Source organism: Stenella coeruleoalba (genome assembly GCF_951394435.1).
Source record: "Stenella coeruleoalba genome assembly, chromosome: 19".
In the NCBI taxonomy this organism is placed as follows: domain Eukaryota; kingdom Metazoa; phylum Chordata; class Mammalia; order Artiodactyla; family Delphinidae; genus Stenella; species Stenella coeruleoalba.
The window spans coordinates 15157711-15170690 of record NC_137165.1 but is presented as its reverse complement, the minus strand read 5'-3'; the positions used below and the strand labels follow the sequence as shown (position 1 = coordinate 15170690).

Below are 12980 nucleotides of genomic sequence, written 5' to 3'. Positions count from 1 at the left end.
ATGTTCATAATAGTCAAAAACTAAAAACAATACAAATGTACATAAACAATAAAATGATTAAATAAAATTTCATATATGTATTCATACAGTAGAATATTGTGTAGCAATGAAAAAAGAATTACAGTCAAATGAAACATGAATAACATTCACAGATAAAATGTTGAACAAAAAAAGACACAAAATGTCATATATAACTCCAATTATATGAAATTCAATAACAGATAAACTAATCTATAGTGATAAATATCAGAATAATAACTACCTTTGGGAGAATTATTGACTAACAGAAACCATGATGGAGCCTTCTAGTGATGATAAAAATGTTCTATATCTTTATCTGAGTAATGTTTACACAGTATATAGATAGGTAAACATTTATTCTGCTGAACATTTAAGATGTATACCCTTTATTGCATATTTATTATTCCTCAATGAAAAAAATTTTAAATGACCACTTATGGTTGCTTGGGATGAAGTGCCTTGGGCTTTAAGACACCAAGTGGCTGCTGCATTTTATCATAATTGTAATAGTGCTGACTACAAGGGCTGTCGGTGGTTGAGCTTCATCTCATTGTATTGGAGAGATTATAGAAAGTAAAAGACAAGCTCAGGGCTTTAAATGCTCAGCTCAAGTTGCAGTCACAAAACCAGAAAATGTCCATGATGACTCTAAAGGAATCTCTATTTCTTGTAGCTTCAGAGCAGATATAGATTTTAAAAAATCAGCCCTCAAGTTTAATGGGACAGAATGAAAACATAAGCCAAATTCATAAGTCTCTCATGTGAAAGTCAGCACATTGCTTGGAAAATAGAGAGATCCTGAGACTTGGAATGGTTACATTTGGATGGAAGCTGAGACTTGTGCCACAAACCTCCCTAAAGACTCCCTTGGCAGCAAAAGCAATCCCTTCTCTCCTTTTTTTGAGGATATAAGCTTTTCTTTCCTTACAGAACCTATAACATCACTTGGGGCAATTAGCTATTTTCCTTAAGGCCCACCTGTGTATCATCCATTGCCTTTAGACCCAAAAGTCAGATCTCAGCATGCCCCAAGAGGACTAGTCAAATCTGTAGAGAAAGGTGATTGTTAGTATTCCAGGAGAATAGCAAGTTTTTGCTAATTCATAGCAGCAGAAACTTGGGGAACATGTGTGGGAATTGATTATAACAATTTTTTTTTGGCCACGTCACGTGGCATGTGGGATCTTAGTTCCCAACCAGGGATCACACCCATGCCCCCTGCAGTGGAAGGTCCCATGCCCCCTGCAGTGGAAGGTAAAGTCCTAACCACTGGGCCGGCAGAGAATTCCTGATTATAAACCTTTTAGACTTAGGAGGATGGATATAACTTTGGATTAGCCCAGATTTATCAATATCATTATACTTAGAAGATTTGCTAAGCAGTAATATTTTTAGTATCTTGGAAATGGTTTTAACAGTTTTCTTGGTAGATTAACTATAACCTTGACTCAAATACAGCCTGCATTCAATGAGATTGAGATGCTAGAGCCTTCATGGCATGCTATAAAGGAATAAATCCAAAGGCTTGTAAAATTGACAAAGTTGATTTCTAATAGGTAGCCTACCCATATTTACCTTCATCCTATTCCCCAAGAGTGCCCAGGTGACAATCCCTGAGAAATCCATTAATGACGGGAGCACTAACATCCCTACAGAGGTAGCTGTCCTCTGTAGGTTGGGAATGATGGTAGGAGATAGTGGCATTGAAGTGGGCTTTCTGGTTTCAATGAACTGATGGGATTCCTAGAAGACAAGTGGCATTTAACTACCAGAGTTAGAGTCTACTGGTCAAAGTTAATATCATAGATAAATGGTATTTTGACTTAATGCCCAAGGTTAAAGGCCATATTATAATAGGCCTTATTTGTCTATGACTCATACTGTGGTTTTTTACCTAGTTCCTGAACGTATGATTGGAATTACCACAATGAACGGCAGAAATTAAAGTGGCCATATGAATGTTTTGACTCATAGATTTTCTGTAGTGATCATGATTTTCTTAGGAATTACATAGGTAGGATATCTACTAAATTATTACTAGAACTATTTACCGAAAAGCTCTAACTGTGGGGCCAGAAACATGAGATGAGACACCACAATGGAGAGTTTTGGCTTCTTATCCAGTTCGTAGACAAGCAGTTGATACACCCAGAAGGCTTTGGTTGAAGTGGAGGCTGGCCTTCTTGAGGAAGAATTCTGCTATGAGCATATAGTCTAGATCTTACTTCAAGCCTTCCTCAAAGGGTATGTAGCCCTTTACTAGGGTGAATATGCATTGGAAAAAAGGAAATATCCCACCAGACTTTCAGAGATTACCAGACTCCAAGTTAACACTAATCCCTGGTATCCCAAAGTGCCCCAGTGGACCATTGGTTAAAGTTAGGGCTTATGCATGTCAGGTGATAAATGCTGTTTTGGTTCAAGGTTATATCATAGACCCAGTTAATCTGCGGGACCTAGCTATATTTATTTCTGGTTCTTGAATGTACAACTGGAATAGACATGTATAGCAACTAGCAGAGTTCTCACAAATTAGGGGCTGAAGGCTATCATGGTGAACTTTCTCTGCCTGCCAAAATGGTAAAAAATAAATGGATAACAAAAACAAATTAAAAAAAACAATTCCACAAAGATTAGATATGAAAATATATTAGTGATATGAAGGATTCAGAAAATAGCATTCTTATCTAGTTCTTCTGTTTTGCCTATGCAGAAGGTAGGTAGATCTTGAAGAATATTTGTAGATTACACTAACACCATTTGCAGCTGCTATTCAAGATGTGGAACCTTTTTTGGACCAAATTGACACAGATCCATCATTCACAACAACTGATCTGGCAACTACTATTTTCTGTAGAGCAGTTTGCAAGGACCAACAAAAGAAGCTTGATTTCACCTATTAGGAACAGCAGTATCCTTTCACTGCCTTGGCATAGGGCTAAGGCAGCTCTTTTTCTTTCTATCATAATTTAGTATGCAGAGACATTGATTGTGTTGACATATCATAGAACATCATACAGTTCACCACCTTGATGGTTTCCATTGTGGTGATTGGATTGGATGAGCTGGAAGAAGCATTAGATGCCTTGGTAAGTTCCATGTGTGTCAGAGTGTGGAAGATAAAAACCATAAAAATTCAGTGTTTTCTACGTTGGTAAAATTTTTAGCTTCCAGTAGGTGGAAGCATGACAGGATATCTGTTTCAAATACGGGGCAAATTGCCATATCCTGTGCCACCTACCACTAAGAAAGAAGCATAATGCTTATTGGACCTTTTTACATTTTAGGAACAACCTTTACCACATTTGTATCAATCTGTGCTGCTCTTTTGTGTTAACTGAGCCATCAGCTGGCAAAGGGGGTCCCAGAGCAAGAAAAGGTCTTGTAGGCTTTCTAGGCTGCATTACAAAGCCTCTTCTTTATCTTGTGCCTTATCACCTAGAAGACCCTACAGTACTTGAAATGAACAGAGCAAATTAGAAAGCTATCGCAAGTTGCAATAGTAGAATCACAATGTAGATCCCTCAAGTTTTGGAGCAAAACCATGCCTTTTACTAAAGTTAACTATTCTCCTTTGAGAAACAGCTCATGTGTATGTTTATACTGTGATAATTCATAAAACCATGCGCTTATTATTTGTGTACTTTTCTTTATGTTATTTTTCAAAGCTTTAGTTTTTAAAACTTGTATGGAAAAATGAAGGTCCAAATATAGCAAAAACAATTCTAAAAAGAAGAACAAGTTGGGGAGAATTTTCCTGATTTATAAAAATAAAGTTATATTAACAGAATATTGAACCTGGCATCAGACCCATGAGAATGTGGGAATTTAGTGTATAACATGGATGTAAACTAGTGGGAAGGGACTAATCAATAAATGATATTGGGATGATTGGCTTCCATATTGGAAAAAAAATAAAATTAGATTTCAGTCTCCTTAATGAGGAAAAATAAGTTCCATCTGATCAGAGACCTAGATATGGAAAACAAAATTTTTAAAGTTTTAGAAGCAGATATAGAGCATGCCTTTTGACCTCAGTATAGGTAATACTTCCTAAAGAATACAGCAAGTAAGCACAAACCATAGAGGAAATGATTGATGCATTTGACTACTTCAAAATTTAGAACATTGATATGGCTAAACTCACCAAAAGTTAAGTAAATAAGAGATTAACTGACACTGATAAACTGAGAAAGACTATTTGCTATATAGATAACAGAATGATCATTATCAAAAATTTATAAGTTAATAAGAAACAGACTACTCATGCCAACTGAAAAAATGGGAAAGGACAAGAAAAAGCCGTTCACTGGGGGACTTCCCTGGCCATCCAGTGGTTAAGACTTCCCCTTCCAATGCAGGAGGTACGGGTTCAATCACTGGTCAGGGAGCTAAGATCCCACATGCCTCGTGGCCAAAAAAACAAAACATAAAACAGAAGCAAGATTGTAACAAAATCAACAAAAACTTTAAAAATGGTCCACATCAAAAAAATCTTTAAAAAAAAGCCATTCATTGATCAGGAAACCCAAGTACATAATAAACATATGAAAATGTAATATATTTAATCTCACTAATAATCAGGGAAATGCAAATTAAAATAATTAGATACCATTTTTTATCCATCAGATTATAAACTCTAACAATATCAAATATTGGCATGGATATGGAGAAATTATATCCTCATTCAGTGCTGGTGAGAATGTAAATTGGTATAGGTGTTTTGTAGAGCTATTTGGCAATAACTACTAAAGTTGAAAATGCACATTATACACAATCCGTTAATTACACTTTTGTTTATTTACCCTAAGGAAATGTTTACATATGTATACAAAGAGATGTATATAAGGATATCCGCTGCAACATTATTTTGGTATCAAAATACTGGAAATAATCTAAATGCTGATCCATAGAGGGGTGTTTTTAAAAATTAGGATGTTTTCATATTATAGAATACCATGCATCAATTAAAGAAATAAAATATATTTCCTTAAATACATGAATCATATCTCAGTGTTGAGTAAATAAAAGCAAGGGAACGTGTATTATATCAGTATTTAAAGTACATACATAAAATGTTAACAAACATAATTTCTGGGTGTTGGGAACACAAGTGTTAGTTTTATCATTTTCTATATTTTTCTCTAATTGAAATTTTTCTTGAAATAAAAACAATGCAAAAAAAGAACAAGTAGAAGCAATTAATTGTTCCGAATGTCATACTCAGGTCAGATTAGATAAGAACTGAACATTATATATTGGTTTTAGCAATTAAGTAAGTAACAACAAGTATTTATGCAGCTACTAAGTGTTACAGAAAGGGGAAGTAGAGTATAAGCTTAAAGGCAAGATATAACTTTCCTGATTTTGACTCTGCAGCTTTTACTTACATGATTACGGTGCTGGTGGTAATGATAAAATCTTCAATATTCCATCTACATAAAAATTTCAAATCTCCTGTAACAACTAATTGCCAACTTTCTGCTTAGGTGGGGTTTTTGGATCGGCAGAGGACATTGGCTTTGCTGGAAACATTCTATGACCAAAGTTCAAAAGTGCTCAGAGGTTTACTCCGAAACCCAAGACAATGTAAGTGCCACCCAGAGGGAGCATGCTCAAGCTGGAGTGATGCAGTACACTGAAATGATAATACAAGGTCATTCTATCCCCATGGAATCCCTTCATATAACATCTCCCTTAGATCATGATAGCTCTATCTAGTTGTTCATTCCACACAAAATTCAGTCTTCATCACAACTAGATGTATTTTTCACTATGGTGTAATACTAAAAGTTGTTAAGTCAGAGCTCAGCTAGAATTCAATTTTAAATTCAGTCAAATGAAGGGGTGCTTTAGTGACAATCTGAATGTTTTGGAAATTAAGTTGGTAGTGGTAATTCCAGTTTTAATGTCCAACTTAGAATTCTAAAGTTTCTAAGAAAAATGTTTCCTTCTCCCAAGCATTTTTAATTGAAATATAGTTGATGTACAATATTATGTTAGTTTCAAATGTACTACAAAATGATTTGACATTTTCATGTATTAGGAAATAATCACCGTGATGAGTCTAGTAAAAATCTATCCCCCTACAAACTTATCACAATATGATTGACCATATTCTTTATGCTGCATATTACATCCCTGTGACTTATTTATTATATAACTGGAGGTTTGTGCCTTTTAATTCACTTCACCTGTTTCACCCACACCTCAAACCCTTCTGGCAACCACCCATTTGTTCTCTGGGTCATATGGCAGTTCTACTTTTAATTTTTTGAGGAATATCCATACTGTTTTCCATAGTGGCTGCATCAATTTACAATACCACCAACAGTGCACAAGGGTTCCCTTTTCTCCATATCTTTGCCAGCACTTATTATTTGTTGTCTTTTTGATGATAGCCATTCTGACAGGTATGAGGCGATATCTCATTGTGGTTTTTTTTTATTTTTATTTTTTTACGCGGGCCTCTCACTGTTGTGGCCTCTCCCGTTGCGGAGCACAGGCTCCGGACGCGCAGGCTCAGCAGCCATGGCTCACGGGCCCAGCCGATCCGCGGCATGTGGGATCTTCCCGGACCGGGGCGCGAACCCGTGTCCCCTGCATCGGCAGGCAGACTCTCAACCACTGCGCCACCAGGGAAGCCCTCATTGTGGTTTTGATTTACATTTCCCTGATGATTAGTGTGACGTTGAGCATCTTTCATGTATCTGTAGGCCATCTGTACCTCTTCTCTGGGAAAAAAGTCTGTTCAGGTCCTCTGTCCATTTTTTAATCAGGTTGTTTTTTTGATGTTGGTTTGTATGTCTTCTTCATTTTGGATATTAACCCTTTAGCAGATATATCATTTATAACTATCTTTCCCCATTCATTAGGCTGTCTTTTTGTTTTGTTGATAGTTTCCTTTGCTGTGCCAAAGCTTTTTAGTTTGATGCTGTTCCATTTGTTTATTTTTGGTTTTGTTTCACTTGCCTAAGGAGACATATCCAAAAATACATCACTGAGGCAGATGTCAAAGAGTCTACTGCCAATGTTTTCTTCTAGGAGTTTAATTGGATTCAGGTCTTAAATTTAAGTCTTTAATCCATTTTAATTTTATTTTTGTACATGGTGTGAGAAAGTAATTCAGCTTGATTCTTTTGCATGTAGCTGTCTAGTTTTCCCAACACCATTTATTGAAGAGACTGTCTTTCCCCATTGTATACTCTTGCCTTCTTTGTTGTAGATTAATTGACGATATAAGTGTGGGTTGATTTCTGGTCTCTCTATTCTGTTCCATTGATCTACATGCCAGTTTTGTGCCAGTACCATACTGTTTTGATTACCATAGCTTTTGTTTGTTTGTTTGTTTGGGTTTTGGGGGTTTTTTTTGGCCACACTGCACGACTTGTGGGATCTTAGTTCCCTGCCCAGGGATTGAACCCATGGCCTTGGCAGTGAAAGTGCAACGTTCTAACCACCAAACCTCAGGGAATTCCCTGTAATTTTGAAATCAGGGTGTGCGATAGCTCCAGATTCTTCTTTCTCAAGTTTGTTTTGGCTATTCAGGGTCTTTTGTGTTTCTATAAAAATTTCAGAATTATTTGTCCTAGTTCTGTGAAAAATGCCATTGTTGTTTTGATAGAGATTGCACTGAATCTGTAGATTGCCTTGGGTAATATAGTCATTTTAACAATATTGATTCTTTCAGTCCATAAGCACAGTGTATCTTTCCATTTGTGTCATCTTCAATTTCTTTCATCAATGTCTTATAGTTTCCAGGTACCAGTCTTTAAGGGCCCTGCTGCCCTTCAAAGCCAGATGTTCTGGGGCAGGACCTCCAGTCTAGGATTCTGACGTGGGAGTTAGACCCCTTGCTCCTTGCAGAGAACCTCTGCAATTGTAATTATCCTCTTGTTTGTGGGTCACCTACCCAAGGGTGTGGGTCTTGATTATACCACATCTCTGCCCCTCCTGCCTGTCTTATAGTGGTTCCTTCTTTATGTCTTTAGTTGCAGAAAATCTTTTCTGATTTCCTGCATAGTCGCTCTGTAAATAGTTGTAATTTTGGTGTGCCCAAGGAAGGAGGTGACCTCGTGGTCTTCCTAATCTGGCCTCTTGGCCACACCTCTCTCTCTCAAGCACTTTTACTTGTACACCTCTACTGTACTTATACAGTAAAATATCTTTTTTATATTACTCCCAAAACAAAAGGATTGTGATTTATATTTTTATTTTTTAAAGAGAAGGTCTTTGAATGGATGAGTTTTCCAAAGAAAGTGAATATTTTACTTGTGTGAAAATTTATTACTTGGATACTTAAAAATCTATGGATAATGTACATAGAGTATCCTGAAAATTGTGGGAATCACAGTTTTAGAACTTAAATACTAACTGTTTTGGGAGGAAGGGGTACAATCTTGTGGCATGAGTCCCATTTTCTGTAGTCCTGGATATCAGGGTTGTTTTGTTGTTTAACAGTGGGATTCTCATGAGTGCTATCCAATCCTTCCCTAGAATTCTGAACCAGGTGTCCACATAAGTTGTGGAGAAAAAGAATTGAGGAATGAAGAAGAAAGAGAGGGAAGAGGGAAGGGAGAGAAAATGAATATTGGAAAAATATAGCTCAGTGAAAGATTATCATAGAACTTTGCTCTTATTTTGGTATTGCAGATACTGAAAAGGTATATGAGGTGAAAGACATTTGTCGCTTTCCTCAGCCCCATGCTATGCTTACTGTGGGAGGACTAAGAGTAGAGGATAAATTCTATTTGCCTTGGAAGTCTAAGCAACTCTCCTAGTAGCAAAAGAAGAATCATGTTCATTTCCAAAACCATACCTTTTAGGAAGGGATTATTTCTAATTTACAGTAGTGAGCATCTTTTATGTTCCTTTAGATACCTTTTTTTTTTATTGGGTTGCTGGGAAAGGTAACTGATATTTATTTAAAGCAATAGGTCTATATTACAGTCACTGTGCTGATTGCTTTTTTGTAATTTTTATTTTATAATAGAGTATAGTTGATTTACAATGTTGTGTTAGTTTCAGGTGTACAGCAAAGTGATTCAGTTATACATATACATAAATCCATTCTTTTTCAGTTTCTTTTCCCATATAGATTTTTTTTAATTGGAGTATAATTGCTTTACAATGTTGTATTAGCTTCTGCTGTGTAATGAAGGGAATCAGCTATACGTATACATATATTCCCTCCCTATTGGTCCTCCCTCACACCCCTCCCATCCCACCCATCTAGGTCATCACAGCCCATTGCTTTTTTACATTAATTTACTAGCTCTGATTCTACACTATAAGATCAATTGTTTAGGTAAATGTTTTGTTTTCTGTGTTAGGGCCATTTGTTGAATTTGGAGAGATAGACTTGCCTGAGTTCTGGGGAGACATGGATAATCAGAAGCACATTTATGAAGACTTTGACAAAGTACTCTTAGAGATGAATACATTACATGCTAGCAAACATACAAAACATGCTAGCAAAAGCCAGAGTAAATTATTAGCAAATCCAGAAGATCAACATAAACATGATAAACATAGAAAATCAACACTACCACAAAGCCCACCAGAACAGCAGAGAGGGACAACTGCAAACCAAGAACCAAACAGAATTTCAACCAAAGAACAAGACAAAGAGTCAACTGGAGAGCAAGAACTGAACAAAGAATCAGTAGCAAAACGACGAACCTACACAGGGTCAACTCCAGAACAAGGATCAAGTAGAGAGTTAATAATAGAACAAAGACCACATATTGAGTCAATAACAGAACAAGGAGAACCACCAGGAATCCACACTGAACCAGCTGCAGAGCAAGGACTTTACAGAGAATCAGTAACAGCACAAGGACAGCATGAAGAGTCAACAACAGGACAAGGATCACACAGAGGGTCACCTGAGGAACAGGGACCACATAGAGAGTCAGTATTAGAACAGGGACCACACAGAGGGTCAGTTGCAGAACAAGGAGCACACAGAGAGTCAGTAGTAGAACAAGGACCACTCAGAGGGTCAACTGCGGAACAACAGCCACCCATAGAGACAATTCCAGAAAAACAAGAGGACATAGACTCAACTTCACAATCAAGAAAAGGTAGTATCTTAAGAGAAAGTGAAAAATCTAGGGAGGCTATTTCCTTTGAGTACACTGAAATCCTTCCACAGGAAGAAAGGACTCAGGGGCAAATCTATGAAGAGCAACTATTCATGAGTCCTGAACTGCAAGAGAAAATTTCAGTATCAAGCAGAAAAGGTCATCTTTCAGGTATTAATATAGTTCTTCTACATCAGCTCCTTGCTTTGTAGAGTGGTTTTTAAAGTCCTTTCAGGAAATATTCATTTCAATTAGGATCTCTTCCTGACATATAAGGTCATGCAATCTTCAGATATATTTTGCTACTCAGCATGAGTCTAGACCTTGAGTAATCAATTACCTGCAAACCAGAAAGTCTCTATTATCAATTTACCTAGAATTGCTTTAACACTAGAAGCCCATTTGTAAGGAAGAAATCTGGTAATGTTACATGTAGAAATTTTCATTGGACCTCTGAAAAGGCAGTAGAAGCCCTTTTATTTTAACTGTGGTGTCTGATATCAGAATAAAAGAAATAAATTTCTTTTATTTCAAATTTTAAAAGTATCTCACTTTTTTCAGTTGTATATAAGAGTTTCTGGAGGTCATATTTAAGACTGAGAGCACCCCACATTTCAAATATTTATTCTGAAGAAGACTTTTCCTCTGAATTCCCTATGCCAATTTATGCCCTTTTTGTTGAAGAATTCTAATCTTTTAGAGAACCAATCTCAATGCCACTTAAGACCTCAGTTAGGCATAATTTTTTAATTCTAAAGTTCTACAGTCCCAAAGAAAATTATTATTTAAAACTCCTAAGAGATGGGTAACCTATGTTCTAGATTCTACACTAACATTAACTAATTTTAAATCTTTCATTTTTTTCAGCATTATATTTATTTCTCCATGAAATAAGACTGCTAATTTCTGGCTCTCCCTGCATAGTAGGGATACAGCTTAAAAAGTTAGTGAAGTTTCTATTCAGTCAGATGTATTATTAGTGAGGACTTAATTTTGACTATCTGTAACAGTGATCTAAAATAACAGTGTCTAAAAAACCAAACAAAAGCAAAACAAAATAACAATGTCTAAACAAGACAGGAGTTTCTTTGTTTCTCATGTAAAAGTCAAAATTTATATGACAGCTCAGCCCCATGAAATCAGCAGAGGCTCAAGCTCTTTCTGTCTTGTGTCTCCTCCAACCACATGGTCCAAGATAGCTCACCACCATGTCCACATTCTGACCACCAGGTGAGGAGAAAGGATAGGTATTACATCATTTCCCGTCACAACTCATTAGTCGGAATTTAGGCATATAGTGACACCTAGCTGCCAGGGAGGCTAGGAAATATAGCCCTTAATTTGCATGGCAAAATTTGGGTACAACAAATAGCCTTTGTCACAGAGCTGCTCCCAAAAACTAAAGTTATTAAGTGATACCATTATGATACAGCATATATAGGAAAGGACCTGAAAGAAAGTTTTTGTGTTCTATATGCAAGACATTTCTCTCATTTATTAACTTTAGAATATATAATAGAGTATATAATGTCCAACTCATAGGCATTTTATTTTGTACCTTTTAGAAACTGAAAAAAAGGAAGTTCAGAGAGACAAATCCTGTGAACCCAAGTCCCAAAAAATAGAAGGAAAATCATGGTCAGGTAACTTCTCATTTAATCCTCCTTTCATTCATACTCTAGAGCAAAACCATTATGAAAGTGAAGTTACGCTGGCTATATTATGGAACGTGTATTTTATAGGTGAACTTTTGACTTGTAACTGGAACACGAAGTATGCCAAATGTGAAGAGGAGGAACAGGCAAACTTAATCTATGGTAACTCCAGGTTCACAGGTACATGTTAACAACAAAACCAGGAAGAATAGATGGCACTCTAATTGATGAACTTAATTTACTGTGGTACACGATGATAAGGACTGGACTTAGCCAAGGCACAATGGCAGAGTGATACTTGCATTATTGTGTCCCTGAGCTGATGGATCTAAACATATTCACGATGACTGTTTTGGGTGGTAGTGTACATGCAGTGCTATTGATGAATGCTCTTTAACACATATGCATTAATACAGTTGTCCCTCAGTACCTGCAGGGGTTTTTTCCATGGAAACCACCCCCCAGAGCTCCCCCCATGAATACCAATATTCAGGGATGCTCAAGTCCCTTATGTAAAATGGAATAGTATTTGCATATAACCAGTGCACATCGTCCCATATACTTTAAATCATCTCTAGATTACGTTTAATACCTAATACAATGTAAACACTATGTAAATAGTTATAAATACAATGTGAATGCTATGTAAATGGTTGCCAGTATGTGGCAAATTCAAGTTTTGCTTTTTTGGAACTTTCTGGAAATTTTTTTTCTGAATATTTTTGATCCACAGTTGAATCCACAGATGCAGAACCTGCGGCTACAGAGGGCCGTATCCAATTTTTTTTTCTTTTTACTGTTAAATGGCCCTGAAACCACTTTGAAGCTATCATCAAGGTATACAAAGGGAATCAGATGTTAGATATTAGAAAAATAGAAATCATTCCAGCTATTCCTCTCCCTGGTAGTTCCACATCCAAATATGCGAGGCAGGTGAGGATCTATCTTGTTTTTGAAGACTTACAAAGGAAGATCTACTCAACAGAGACAATAAAGAGTAGATGTTAGCTCTCAGTAAACCATGTCTTTAACAACAATTATCCCAAGACGTACTATTTTATCATTTTACCTTTCATTAACAAGTAGTAGAACTTATAAGATCAAGATATTTTCCACCTATCTGTAATTTTTTTCTCATTTAAGCATGGATCAAATAACAGATTTCTATCCTCCAAATATTTCATGGAATTACATGGCATTGATTAAGCTCTTGTTGCCT

The 12980-nt window shown here is 36.4% G+C and overlaps 1 protein-coding gene across 1 annotated transcript in view; it reads left to right on the top strand.

The window, feature by feature from the left end:
* The window catches only part of EFCAB5 (EF-hand calcium binding domain 5), a gene marked incomplete at its 3' end in the record, with an annotated part of 113402 nt that overhangs the window by 68093 nt on the left and 32329 nt on the right, over window positions 1–12980 (top strand). The window contains 4 exon segments of the mRNA XM_079904136.1: window positions 5511–5610; window positions 9354–10277; window positions 11672–11749; window positions 11849–11941. Coding sequence (XP_079760262.1) covers window positions 5511–5610; window positions 9354–10277; window positions 11672–11749; window positions 11849–11941 — 1195 coding nt within the window.